Here is a 14,006-nt window from a genome sequence, read left to right as displayed (position 1 = left end):
ACACCATTAAAATAGTGTGGAGCACAACATAGCTTTTAAAATTTGGCGGTGGATGAAAGCCTGCAGGGGTTGGCCTCTAGCAGCTGACCTACAAAGGACTCGCAATTCAGCCTGGCTCCTGCGAGAGGACTCCATTTTCAGCATTGGGTTCACGCATGCTTTTCTGAACCAGAGGAGAGAAAGCTGGAGCCCAGTGAACTCACAGATCATGTCAGCGTATTTTTATTTGTTGTATCAAAATAAGTTGTACAAAAAAAAACAAAAACTGAAAACTAAAACAAAATCAGAATGATTCAGTCACACCCATATAGCCCAACACACAGCCTAACCACTTCTGACAATAGATTACATTGTCAGGTTGTGTATCGCGGAAACTGCCTAATGAGACACCCTTTTGCAATGTATATAAAACGTTCATACTGATTGGGGGGGGGTTAGGCAATTGCAGAGGCTTACAAAAATGTTACACTGGAAGGAGGGAGGAGGGAGAATTGACTAGAACATGCTTGCTACCTCCAAACTAGCAGTCAAGTAGGTGCAGGGGACAGATCTGTTTACCTTGAATTATCACTCCAAAACACAAAACTTAAAAGGAAAAAAAACAAACAAAAAACAATTAAAAACAATGTAAGTGTAGGCAAATTCACCTTTGTCCAGTATAAAAGACCACGGTTTGCAAAAACCCATTCGGAAAGTTAACTGTAGTCAGTTTGTTTTGTTTTTTTTGTTTTTTTACACACACATATATATATATATAAACATAGATATTCAGGGTATACATTTTTATATATATGCATGTAAAACATTAGTTTGTTTTCCAGTGCTGTTGCAGATAGCAGGATGGTTACCTGTGTGTACACCTCCCTTTGTGATGGGGGGCTATGAAAAAACAACCAGGATATATAAAGGAGTTGGGGTTTGGTGGGGGAGAGGGATTTAATGCAACTGTATTGGAGTTCAGTCCAGCTCCGGTTGACAGGAAGTCAGCAAGTTGAATTATGAGGTAGTGCGGGTTGCAAACTAGTTACTGCTCTTCCTCCTCTTCATCCTCCTCTTCAGAAGACTGCTGGGATGCCCGCTCCTCTTCCTTCTCCTGAAAATAGAGACCTGGTCAGAGCACATTCCTTCCCTAGCTTGTCCATTTTTAACCAGCCCATTTGAAGGCAAGGAGTACTGCAGACATTAGCGTCAAAAGATGGTCATATTGTCAACATTGGTCTCTAGAATTCATCACAGATCAACAATGTGAAACGGTAAGAAACCCAGAGCACAGCATCAAGTTCAGGCATTCCAGTACTGTTCCACCTTCATCTTAAGGACACAATGTCGGCACCAGCAGCCCAGCAGTTTGGCTACACAATAAAATGCAATCCTTTCCTTCCCTGTTCACCATGTATATCCTTAATATGTATATAAACTTAATATCTACCACTCTATAATTGACTGCAGACCGGCAAGTCTACGCTGAGGACAGAGTATCCTACAAAAACCATGCATGATATTCGATCACCAGAAATATTGAAGGATACCCATGCTAGCAGGGTATAAACTAAGGGAAACCTCAAACTGAGAATCGGCTGGGTGGACGCTGCAGCTGTGAAACGACAGGAGCCAGGGTGGGAAACAGATGGGGAGAGAAACGTAACCCAGACTGGGGGTGGGAGCTCCAACCCAAACTTCATGCAGGTCAGCTTGCACACAGAAAGAGAGAGCATGCAACTCAAGCAAAGAAAATTGATCACAAGTGAAGCCCTCCACACTTGTACACTTGTACAAGTGAGACCTCAGAGCTTTACCATGAATGGAAGGAGGGTGTTTTCTACAGCGAGACGCAGAACGGGAAGGAATCCAGAACTGTGCCGATGGAGCGATGGATCTCCAGCCCGCACTGGCAGAGGCTGGGAGGGAAGATCTCTCCCACAGTACAGTTAGAGCCAAGGAATGGACGCTGTGTAGTAAACAAGTACTGCGTGTGTGTGTGTGTGTGTGTGTGTGTGTGTGTGTGTGTGTGTGTGTGTGTGGGTGTGTGCTCGCTGCTGGAAGTAGTTTGACATGGCCAGGGGTGGAGGAACAGGTAGGAGGTTGAAAAATGGAGTGGGAGGAAAAAGGGGAAGAGGGGGGAGAAGGAAGTAATAAAAAATAAAATGAAAATAAAAAAGGGCAGAAGGATGTCGTGCAAAAATACATTTTTAAATGATGAATTACAACATCCCCTTTACAACTCAGTAATGGAATAAGGAGTTTCAGTTTCATTAGCCGGGAGGGGAACAAACCGGGCCACGCAGAGAGCATGGACTATGGGAGGAAGGCCAGGACAGCAGCCCAGTGACTCAGAGCACTGGTGAGTCACAGGCAGGAATCCTGCCCCCCCTTCCCCTTCCCCTCCCTCTTCCTCTTGGGCCCGGCACTTTTCATTCATAAAAATTCCATGCATGGGTAACTTTGGGTCATTCCACTACAGCCGACTAGGGGAGGGGGCCCCAAGAGAAGCAAGCCCCTGGTAGCCCCAGGCTAACCTCACACATCTACTGGACTACATTCTGCAAAACAAAAAGGCCACCGATCTGCTTTTAAAAGCACTGTGTCGTGAATGAAGGACAATTTGATGACAACTTTACATAGCAAAATGCTACCAGTCAAGCACTATATCGTTGAAGTTGAAGATACTATGAAAACTCCACAGTAAGGGAGCCATAAGTGTTTTTCAAAGTAATTTGATGACAATGTAATAACTTTTTTTTTTTTTTTAAACACAAAAAAAAAAACAACGCAGTCAAAAGTATTGAAGGTATTACTGTAACGATCATCGTTTAAAAAAAAAAAAAAAGCATTGTGGTAACTTATGAGCGCTGGTATCTTTGGGGGTCCCAGCAGCCACACGCAGCCCGTCCTGACCGCTGGAGCGTGCTGCGGCTGCCTGACCCCTGTGGCTCCGCGTGATTAAGCCGTCCAGAATCCGGGCTGGGCGGGAGCTCAGAGCGCCCCAAGTTAAGTGACAGAAACGAAGGAGGAAATGAGGAGGGCTGCCAGCCCGGTGTTTCAGAGAGAAGGAATTCTGAGAAAAGCCAAACGAGTGATGAGTAAAGCCTGAGTGGGCTGGGGGGGGTCGATAGGAAGGAAGGGGCTCTAATTGAAGTCAGGCTGCGGTCTTGTTCCAAAGTGTAGTTTGGAACATCACCCACATACGCCAGAGAACAGAAAACTCACCAGAAGCACTGACAACGTAATATGGAAGAGAAGAAAATCAAATATAAATAAATAAATTAAACACCATTGCCAAATTCTGAAGCAACATATTCCCATTTACAAAGTCTACTTTAATACATGAAACAAGGGCAAATGGCTTTTAAAAATGGCTCAATCCCAAGTCCTGTCGGTCAAGCAACAGGCAAAAAAAAAAGAACATTCCTCAAATGGGATTCCAACTGTCAAACATGAGATACTCCATTCATGAATCACTAGTTTGAGTCCACAGCCAACTTAAGTGACAGACAGTCGACAGATCTTTCCCACAGGTAAACCTTTCAATTTGTTAGCCGCCATTTACAAATGTATGTCCAGCGTTAAAGCCCCCCCGCAAATCAGACCCCACTGCAGTGACAAAAGCAGAAAGCTTGTTTTTGGTGGCTCTGCCGTTCAGATGTACGCGCCTTTGTCCCACTCCCTCTGCACAGAGAACAAAAAGCCCTGGCCAAATCCCTCTTCTGATAAGCAGCCAAATGCAAATGTTTTGAAAAGGTTGCTACTAGCAACAGCCCTCTACATGCGCACACACCTTCGCCATTACAGGACCTCGACAAAGAGGGACAGCAAATGAGGCGTCTTTGCAGATAGCCTGATGAAAGGGCGGAAATATAATGGCAAACCAATCAGTCTGTGGGAGGTATGGGAGATGTCGTGAAGAAATCTCACCTGCCCCTCAAAGTTAATAAAGACTCCACACACACACACACACACACACACACACACACACACACACACACACACACACACACACACACACACACACACACACACACACACACACACACACACACACACACACACACACACACACACACGAAATAAAAATAAGTGCACACAAATTGATTAAATATCCTTACCGCTTCTTTCTTGGGTCTTCCTCTGCGTTTTCCACCTGCAGACACCGGCACGCTCTGCAAAAACAAACAAGTAAAATAATAAATAAAATGACCCCCGCAAACCTTCAGTTTATCACAGTGCTGCGGCCCCCCCCCCCCTTCTCTCCGCACCGTCGAGCCACCCGCAGCACAGGTAGCAGTCTCCCGGAGCCGCCACTAGGGGGAGCCCCTCGTTAAATGGGAAAACAGATGGCGAGAGGGCGGCGGGTTCATGGGCCATTATCTGGGAAGCTGACAGGAGCCGCGCATGGGGCAGCCCGGTTCGCGGGCCACCTGGTCAGGGCCCAGGGACAGCTGGTGGGACCGGGCACTAGCAGCCGGCAGAACCAGCCTGCGCACTGCACTGACAAACACTGCATCCTGGACGCAGCGCAGGGGGGAAATCAGCCGTTGCCATGGTGACAGTTGAGGGAACAGTGCAGAGGGGGGGGGGGGGGGGGGTTTACTTGGAAGCGCGTGCGCGCACACACACACACACACACACACAACCGGCCTCTGCACCTGCACCGAGCGCACGACTGGAGGCGGAGGGACAGGAAATCAGGGGGAATTAACCAAACTAAGCCTTTCAGTTGCATCTACAGGAAACCGAGTGACACCAAAGCAAGTCAGTAACAGAGTTTATGTAAAGAGCGGGGGGGGGGCTGGCTAAATTTGTAGGCACTTAAGAGGGAAGTGGCACATCCAGTGAAAAAAAACCTCAAATAGCCAAACGGTAGGGGAGGGGGTTTGAAGGCTGTCGGAAATGAAAACAGGTGAAGGGCCGCGCATGGAAAAAAAGCACACCCCACACTCAGGCGCCGTGCTAGTGCACATCAACCGCCTTTTTTCCCCCCCTTCAGATCTCATGCTGCAGGTAGCCTGCTCTCGGCAGCTCAAGACGGAGCTCGATAAACGAGATCCGGAGAGGTGTGGTGGCGGTTCTGCACATGGCGGTACGGCGCTCAGCGAGGTCGGGGGGGCGGGGGGGGGAAAGCGACGGGCGAAAGCGGAGTGACAGCTGGGGTCTCAAACGGACGGCCGGCCGGGGGGCCACGGGGTCACGGCGACGGGCAGATGAAAATGTAACCGATATTCAGCGCACGATGGAAAGATTAAAGAGTTCTCTGCAGTCTTGATGAAATGGCTCCGTGGCCAGGAGACTGAAGAGGTCGGGGTTGGTGGGGTGAGGGTACTTACTTTGCTCTTGGGGGCGGTCTTGTTTCTGCTGCCCTTCGGTCTGCCCCGGCCCCTCTTCGGAGAGGGGGACCCACTGGGCTCCTGAGAGGACAGCGGAGGAGTGAAGATGGGGAGGAAAAATAAAAAATAAATACATAACAATGAACCAGACGCCACCAGCTTAAGCCATTCTGAATATTTCATCAAGGTTAACCGTATTCTCTTCCCTTTGCCATGACTACTGGCTTCAAACAACAGCAAAGAAACCACTTAAATGTTGCATGGAAGGAAACGTTCATACACCAATGCATTAGATACAGTATAGGAGGCAGTGGGCATACAAACATCACACCCAAATAAACAACTGGAACATCTGGGATGTTAAGGCTGGACACACAAACCTACAGTCAATGATGTCACAGTACATGTTGGAGACAATTACTAAACCTTTGACACAGAACCTGTAAAAATCCAGCCCAAAAAGGCCAGCCCAGATCTGACTCCAGCAGGGCAGGAAACAGAAGGGAGGAGGGCTATTAGAGGGCTGTTAGAATTCACTGGTCCCGCGCGTAGCGGCCCGGACCTGAAAGTTCAGCACCTCTGGCCGTGCGGTCAAACGGCCAGCACAATGCCCCATTTCTTCAGCGGAAGATTGTTCCAACACAAAGAGGGCCCTGTTCAAGGTCAGCGCAACTGACACCCGCTGCTACTTTAAGACTAACAGGTGGTACACAGCCCCAGGTTGCCAAGTCCTATTAGCCGTAACAACTGTAAGCACTTCAGCTGAGGACAAGGCTGCGTCCGGGCCAGAATGCCAGTGCCCAGAGGAGACGGCGTTCAAACAGACGGAGCGCTCGACAACAAAACCAACCCTCACTTCATCCTCATTCAGCCACAGAGCTCATATCGTATACGCTCACTGCCAACTACATTATGAAGGCCAAGCTAGTTGCTAAAGGGGGTCCTCGTGAGTAAGCTGGATGGCAGAACAGCAAAACTGTGCAGCCTCGGTGCCCAGTCTGAACCCAACGCAAAAAAAACTAAACTAAAAACAACAAAAACGGGCATTTGGGCGAGCAGCCGTCCCGCGCTGCTGAATGCAGCTGGGGCTCCGCAAACGAAACAACTGTGAAATTAACATCCCACACCGAGGGCTCAAAGGTTAAGGTGACAGTGCGTGTCCCCGTCCGTGTTGTCGGGTGATGCGAGGGAATGAAAACAAGAGCCATTCGGTCCTAATGGTGGTCGCCTTGCAGAAACAAAAGGGGGAAAAAAACCGGGGAAACACCAGCCAGGCCTGAGGTTCAACTGAAACACCAGGCTTGATCTTCCCTGTCCCCACCCACCCATCTGCCGGGGTGATCTACTGGGAACAGTACAGACAGGTGGAACACAACCGAACAACATACCTCAACACAACCCTTTCATAAGATGCATGTACAAAAAAAAAAAGCCTTCAGTCAGTTTGAGGGACTATTATCTGAATATTTTAGACACACCAAGATGATCTGTAATTATATAACTAAGGTTTTAACGAGAGGCCATTGCATTGGTGGGTGCAGACCCATTGCACCTATATTTCTTCTGCCCACAAAGGTTTAACCGTTCAAAAATAAATGCAAAAATGAACGCGAAAATGACAAACGTGAGCAAAAACGCACAGGCACAGTGACATGGAGGATCCATATACCGGCTAGACGGCCATCGAGACAGAAAGCTGTGCGTGTCATTTGTTTCCAAGCATTCGTTTCCTCCTGCAACCTTGCAGCTGCCACTTCCACCATATTTACAAGAACAAGACGTTGGCTTAAATTTTCGAATGATTCATTTCAGTAAAGCAATTGCGAACCTTTAGCAGCGCAAGGCTTGATTGAGAAACAATAGGCTTGAACTACTGGGAGGCTCCACAGAAGAGGTAGGCACCCTGCGATTGGAAGTGTGGGGGAGGGGGGCGGGAGGAATCTAGCCCGCACACGACATGGTTGAATATCCCTGCTTGCCAACAGTGGCTATGTGGGTCTTTATTGTTCATTGGAGTAGAAGGGGCTGCAGCTTTGTCATGCTGTTGATGGGAACGAGTGGGGGGGGGGGGGGGGGGGGTTCTGCCTCTGAACGATTCAAACCATGCACAAGGCCTCCGCCACCAGATCACCCAGAGGTTTAAGGATATCATCTTTCAGCCGAAACACTAGTAAAAGCAATACCACAGATTTAAATAAAATGATGGTCATCAACCCAGTGACTGCAAACATCAAATGATAAAACACAATAACGTACCAAAAATTGAATGTACATGCAATATAAGCAAATATACATTTTTATTATTTAAAAAAGGGCGGGTCTGTATAGTTGAAGTAGAAGTGGTTGCGTGTGCACACACACACGTGGGTGTGTGTTGGCTGAAATTTAATGAACAATACAACTGAACAAGCCATGAACAGGGTATAATGGGGGTGGGGCTCCAGGGAGTGGTAATAAACATGAATAATGCATCCGGCCGTATATTATGGCGGTGCAGGTTTTTATTACCTTCCTGGTCTGTTTACAGCTGCAGCCATTAGCAACCCTGTAATCGAATACCAACAGCACCCTCAGTGAGTGACAGCCATGCAGGCCAATCCCAGCTTAGACCCCCTTTATAAGCCCCCAATCCACAATGGCGGGGGCGGGGCATACAGGTTACAATGGGTTTAAAGAGCTCAGATTACACTACACAACAATGTGCCAGGCCACAGGACGATCACTACAAATATGAAGAAGCAATAATAATAATAAAAAAAAATAAAAAAAAATAAAATTAAAAAAACACAACCACGATAGATCAATTACACGATCAATTCATTGAGTGATGAATCAAGACAGCTGAAGGCATTTCATTTACTGTGCAATACAGACATGCATGTTATTTTGCATTTAAGAAGCAAAAAGGGAAGAACCCTACAATTGTGACTCCCCTCAGGAGTTAACAATGAAATTAGTTTTAAAGATGAGAATGTTATGGCTAAATTTGCAACCTAATTTAGTGTTGACAGTCCAAAAGCCAAGATGCATACAATGCATTTTTACGGTAAAGTTAATCATGTTTCTCATGTCGCAGATATGATAAACTGCATACAGAAAATGCCACACCCATAATGGCTACTGCCAAAGATGTGGTTGCCCAACCAAAAGTTCCAATTTCCTTCCTCACCTCAAACGCCCCATTGCCAGGTGGTCCTCTACAACCAGATATCGCATCTCTTTTTGGGCTATAGTGAATTAGCTGAAGTAAAATGTGCATCCAAGCTTGGCACTGGCACTTGGAAGTCAAGTAGTGCAAACTCTGAAGGCAAACTATAGAGTAGTTGATATGAATGGACCAAAGTCATTCAGAAGAACGAATTCACAAAGTCGAACGCAGAACGTTAACCATATAGCTAGCTACAGAATGAAGCGGTTATGACGTTCCCTGTCTAAGGCCCAAGTTCGGATAATAATAATCATAATCATAATCATAATCATAATCATAATAATAATAATAATAATAATAATTATTATTATATTAAATAAGTTTTACTTACGTCAACACTTTTTACTTGCGGCTGTTTCCTCGGTCTTCCGCGGCCCCTTTTCTCCGTCCCATCCTTGTCTTTCGCAGAGACAGCCTGATTGCCTTTGGCCGTATCACTCATTGTGACGATTAGCTCTAGAAACAGAAACACAATGACGTTTTTACGTGCACCATAGAGATAATGTAAATGCGCCACGTGTAGGTGTAATAAGTGGTCCTCAATGATTGAAATAAAAAATGGCATGTATAAGTTGTTGGAGAAGAACTAGTCTAAATTTTAAAGACTTGAGGAGTCATTCTGATCTATGCTTGACATTTAGTAAATAAACTTCTCCCGTCATCTTAATGGAAATAATTGGGCATGCATATTGAGAAAGTAGCCTAAAACCCTTGCGCTTCACCGGCAACTCAACAATCAAACAACCTGGGGTCACTGTTTAAAACGGGGGGGCGCATGCACAAACATGCAAAAGAGCGCGCGCTCTACCACTAAGCGCTCATCAAGTTGTACGAACATAGGCTGCCAGACGTAGAGGGCAATTATGGAATGTATATACAGTATACAGTTGAATCTTGAAGCTATAATATCCATGCATGATAATACAGCGTCCTAATATTTTACCGTAGGACTGACCATTTCCACTTCTATTTCTATCCCTTTAATAAATACACCCGTTGCGCATAAACACTGTGATAGCACAAAACGGACGAGGACGTTAGGAAGAGATATATGCACAAATCGTACAAGAATGTACTCATTGTAGCCTACTACATAGTGTATAATTTGATTAGCATACTTAGATATGGAATGAGGCCGGGCAGTTAAAATGCAAGGAACTAAAATTTGGAGCACGCAACGTGAGGTGGTAGAATAAACGACACACCGGCACACTGAATGTTAAAACCATGTTGCAAAAGGCCGAAACGTTTACACAGCGCAACCGTGAAGCGAAACCCTATACATCTTGCAGAAATAAAACGAAACGAAATCGAAAGCGTTCAAGACCCGCCATGTCTATCGACCACGTATAAAATGGCATTTTATAGCTAGCCGTGTGCGATAATTCTTCAATTCCAATCGCTACGGATGCCCTGCAGTTCTAACACGAACAGGAACATGCATTAGAACAAACAGAAATGGGTAAGCACGACATGCACCCGATAACAGAACGCGAATAACCAAACACTGTCGTCCTTTTAAATGCAACCCAGGTCAGTGCAAACTAAATAACCTTTTTTATATAAACTCTCCAAATAGCACATGGGAGCATGTGCCATTTAGAATAACATTGATACATGTGTCGATCCAACGTACAAAAATGCAATAACACGTTACTCGTAATCAAGGTAATATTTACAAATGAATCCAAAAGGTGGCCACTCACATTCTGCAAGGCCGGTTTTTGCGCTCGCAAACACACAAACAGCCGTGTTGGATTCCCTGCTCCTATGTCCGTCCTTACCCCCACCCCCTTGGTGATGTCCTCTGATTAAATTAAAACAAAAAGCTCCCTGCTTGTCTGTCTGCCTCGCCGGTTTAAAGCCTTGAACTAGTGCTACTGCATATAAGGCTGAGGAAATAAGTACACAACCCAGCCCTTTAAACCATTTTTTTTTTCTCTCCACAGAAAAAAAACTGAAGTTAGACGCAAAGGAAGTCATGAGATAGAAGGAATAAATTACCAAAAACTTAAAAATGTTGCAGGTCCTGGAGCCAGTCCAAAGTGTGCTATAAATAGCGCGTAGTACCCTTCGAATGGAATAAAAAGCGCCAACCGGGGGGAGTTTTAGGACAATTTAAGGAGGTTCCCTTGTGAGGAATATAACAACGGAGGGGCGGAGATATGATAAGTAGGGCCGGCTCCGATCTTGACTCCTTCCCATATTTAAAGTGTACAGCAACACCAGCTTTTGGCCCGTCTCCGCCCACTTCACAATTAAAAAAAACAAAAAAACGCGTGAGAGTACAGGGGGGGAGGAGGGAGGGGATACAGTCGGTGGGAGGAGCGATAGATTCAGTCTGTAATGTGTCACACACACACGTAGGCGGAGCCAGCGAGGGGGAAAACAATCCCACGTCTGTCACTGTTCTGAATAGGGACCCATCGTAGATCAAGATAGATATCACTGCTATTTTAATATAATAGCAAATTACAAAAAACGAAAGTCTAAAATGAACCGAATAGGATTATGCAGTTACAGAATGGAAAAATTATCCAACTCAATGGCCTCAGATATTCCCTGACGTAGTGGTGTTCTGAGAGACAGGGATACAACCCATGCTAGTTATGGAGGGTAACATAAGAATACTGCTGGACTTATCCTGCTTGTTGTAATTGAAAGAAAGAAGAAATGGCCTCACTGCAGCTAAAAAGATGCTTGCACAAAGGTGGAAGTCTTTGTCCTGGTCTCATTGGGTGAATAGCTTGGATTTCTGGCATCCAGCAGCTGCTATTTTATTTTTATTTTTTTCCTATCTTGAAAAATTAAGATACAGAAGAAGGCACCATAGGAAATGATATCTAGGATATCTGGTCCAGGCTGTCTCAACTCGACTGCAGGTGGGGTGAGCAAGCTCATTTTTGCAGGACATTGCAGTTTCAATGCAGAATACTTCAAGAAGTGAGGCAGACATGGGACTTTGTTCTGAATAAGGGCTGGGGTCCAGGTGAAACCCATCTTAAACTTGTCACCTTTAGGTGGCAGTGCATGGCTCTTTTTAGCACAAAATGCAGTGTTACATCTTAATTAGATTTTACTGTTTTTTTTATTTATGTTACTTTTACTTATACTCATAGAGCACTTTATAAGGAACACCTGTACACTTATTCATGCACTTATCTAATCAGCCAACTGTGTGGCAGCAGTGCAATGCATAAGATCATGCAGATACAGGTCAGGAGCTTCAGTTAATGTTCACATTGACCATGGAATGACTGTTGGTGCCAGACAGGGTGGTTTGAGTATCTCAGAAACTGCTCATTTTCACAAGCTTTAGGAAACAAAATACATGATGTCATGTGTATTACCCCTTAAAGTATTTACGAACAGTAAATAAGAAAACATGCTTCAGGACACCTAACAACGTTGGTGCTGTACTTTAAGATGAAGATAAATGTATTTCACATCATATTCACTGGTTTAACCCTCAATCACAGCACAATTTCTTGGAAAAATGTAAACCCTTCCACTGTGACATGCATTGCCACCGTACAGAAAAGTACATAGCACAATAGTGAAATTCATTCAAGATTTGCTTTTGTACAAGTGAGAAGAATCATGAATTGAATGTTTGCTTGCTAGGGGTCCACGGCCCTAATTGCAATATCAATTAAATAGTTTTTCAGTGCAAGGTATTTATTATGTGTTCCATTGATGTAAATTTGTGGGCACAATACCCTGTTGTTGTGTTACCCTATAAAGAATCACATAACACGATTGTTAGAATTGGTTAAAAAATAAAACACATACACAATATACGTACCAAAAAGCAACACAGTGGACATTATTTTTTACAATCAAAAGTGAGTGAAGGACTTAGCCAAGGAAAACTAATGAAGCACACTAGAATAAAAAAAGTTAGATTTTTAAGATATTTAAAAATAATTAAATGGTAAAATTGAAAAAAATATTATGTTGCCGTTACAGTTGAGATGTGTTTTCTAGAAATAAATACAAAAACTACAATAAATAAATCGTTTTTGCGATTATTGTTAAGGAAATTTGTTAAGTGACGTATCAATAGATGCCCTTGTACTCTGCAATACAGTGCATTCTGGGAACTAAACAACCACTTTCCTTTCATGAGGAACATGAAAAGCAGCCCCTTTCAGTCCAGTTAAGCCTTTATCACTCCCTGATGCCTGGGCGAGGACTGGCAAATGGGAGGCTCAGATAGCTGGAGGCCCAGGCCTGTACTCTTACTGAAATCAAGAAGAAAAAAAAACATTCATCATACCTTTGCAATAAGTGGGGTGCTTTTCCAATAAATGTGCCATGAGATAGCTGAGGCAGCCAATAAGTCACATTAATCATTTCATTCTAAAAATGAAAATGTATAAATGTTTTTTTGTTTTTTTTTGCATTAATACACGAATCTACTTCTTTTTAGAAGCTAGAATAAAAGACTGGATTTTGGTGATTCCTCTGGAGGGTTCTGCACTATTTTTGACCTTGTATGACTTCATAAGAAATACCTGCTAAGGAACTCTGACAAATGACAAGCCTTGACAAAGACAAGGACATAGACCCATCAATATTACAGTGAGGGGTACAGGGCACTCCTGATAAATGAATCCCCCATCCCCACACACACACACACACACACAAAGACAGAGTGGTGGTGATTTGGCACCTCTGAGCACTGTGAATGGCATCCTGTTCAATATCAAATGGAGAGCATGAGCAGGAAATACCCCACCTTTAACTCACCTATAGGACGCCCTGATGGGGCTCATCATCCCGGTCACCCCAGGGGCCCGGGCCGGGGACATGGGGACAGTGATAATGGGCCTCTATCTCAGATGGAGTAGGGACGTGTATTGCCCGGCTAGCTCTCCCACAGCTTATCAATTGAACATTGTTAATGGAACATCAACCTTACATTCCTAAGGTTGACACTGGACCAGACACTGCAATTTACACATTTAAAAAACGGAAGACTTATGGTGTGAGTTACTCTACTGCATTATCTCCTTTTTCTTTTTTTTGCTATAGTAAAGCAAATGCTACATCATTTAGTAGTCCTTCTGTAACTATTTTTCACTCTTGTATTTCTGAGACAAGCGCTGATGCTCTCCACTGTTGTAAATTGGATAAGCTCTGGACAAGAGCTTCTGTTAAGTTATTAATCTACCTTTGTGTAATACTACCATTAATGTGTAAAGAACATGCATTGAATCATTCAAAATATGTGCAAGTTTACCTTCATAGATATCCTTATCTATGTAAATTGTTCTAAATATATATATAAATATATATATATATATTTAGAACAATTTACATGGACATGGATATGTATATGTATGTATATATATAGGTATTTCAAGTATATGCTGTAGTACTTGGATTTCTGCATTGGATATTATTGTACAATTTTTCCACCAATATTCAGATTTTCTTAACATCCCAGTCGGGTTCAATAAGAAATGCAATTG

The 14,006-nt window shown here is 44.2% G+C and overlaps 1 protein-coding gene across 2 annotated transcripts; it reads right to left on the bottom strand.

Annotated features, from left to right (window-relative positions):
- Positions 1–206: 206 nt before the first annotated feature.
- On the bottom strand, positions 207–10,686 carry LOC133138089 (high mobility group protein HMG-I/HMG-Y-like). Of its 2 annotated transcripts, none has more exons than XM_061256541.1 (5): positions 10,534–10,686; positions 8,861–8,985; positions 5,322–5,402; positions 4,104–4,157; positions 207–1,093 (listed from the first exon to the last, which is right to left on the bottom strand). In XM_061256541.1, exons 2-5 carry the CDS (start codon positions 8,969–8,971, stop codon positions 1,025–1,027), a joined length of 315 nt encoding a protein of 104 aa, XP_061112525.1. In that variant the 5' UTR covers positions 8,972–8,985; positions 10,534–10,686; the 3' UTR covers positions 207–1,024. The 2 variants fall into 2 exon arrangements, with proteins under 2 accessions (XP_061112525.1, XP_061112526.1); XM_061256542.1 differs by lacking the exon at positions 10,534–10,686 and adding an exon at positions 10,236–10,499.
- Between the last annotated feature and the right edge of the window lie 3,320 nt (positions 10,687–14,006).

This window comes from Conger conger, chromosome 10 (genome assembly GCF_963514075.1).
Source record: "Conger conger chromosome 10, fConCon1.1, whole genome shotgun sequence".
Classification (NCBI taxonomy): Eukaryota; Metazoa; Chordata; class Actinopteri; order Anguilliformes; family Congridae; genus Conger; species Conger conger.
The sequence above is the reverse complement of the archived record's forward strand: the minus strand, read 5'-3'. Positions and strand labels throughout refer to the sequence as shown.

Coding starts and splice junctions, on each gene's coding strand:
- LOC133138089 (XM_061256541.1), bottom strand. CDS start 8,971: ATGAGTGATACGGCCAAAGGCAATCAGGCTGTCTCTGCGAAAGACAAG. Junction 5,403..8,860: donor CGCAAGTAAAAAGTGTTGAC/GTAAGTAAAACT, acceptor CTGTCCTCTCAG/GAGCCCAGTGGGTCCCCCTC. Junction 4,158..5,321: donor AGACCGCCCCCAAGAGCAAA/GTAAGTACCCTC, acceptor TTGTTTTTGCAG/AGCGTGCCGGTGTCTGCAGG.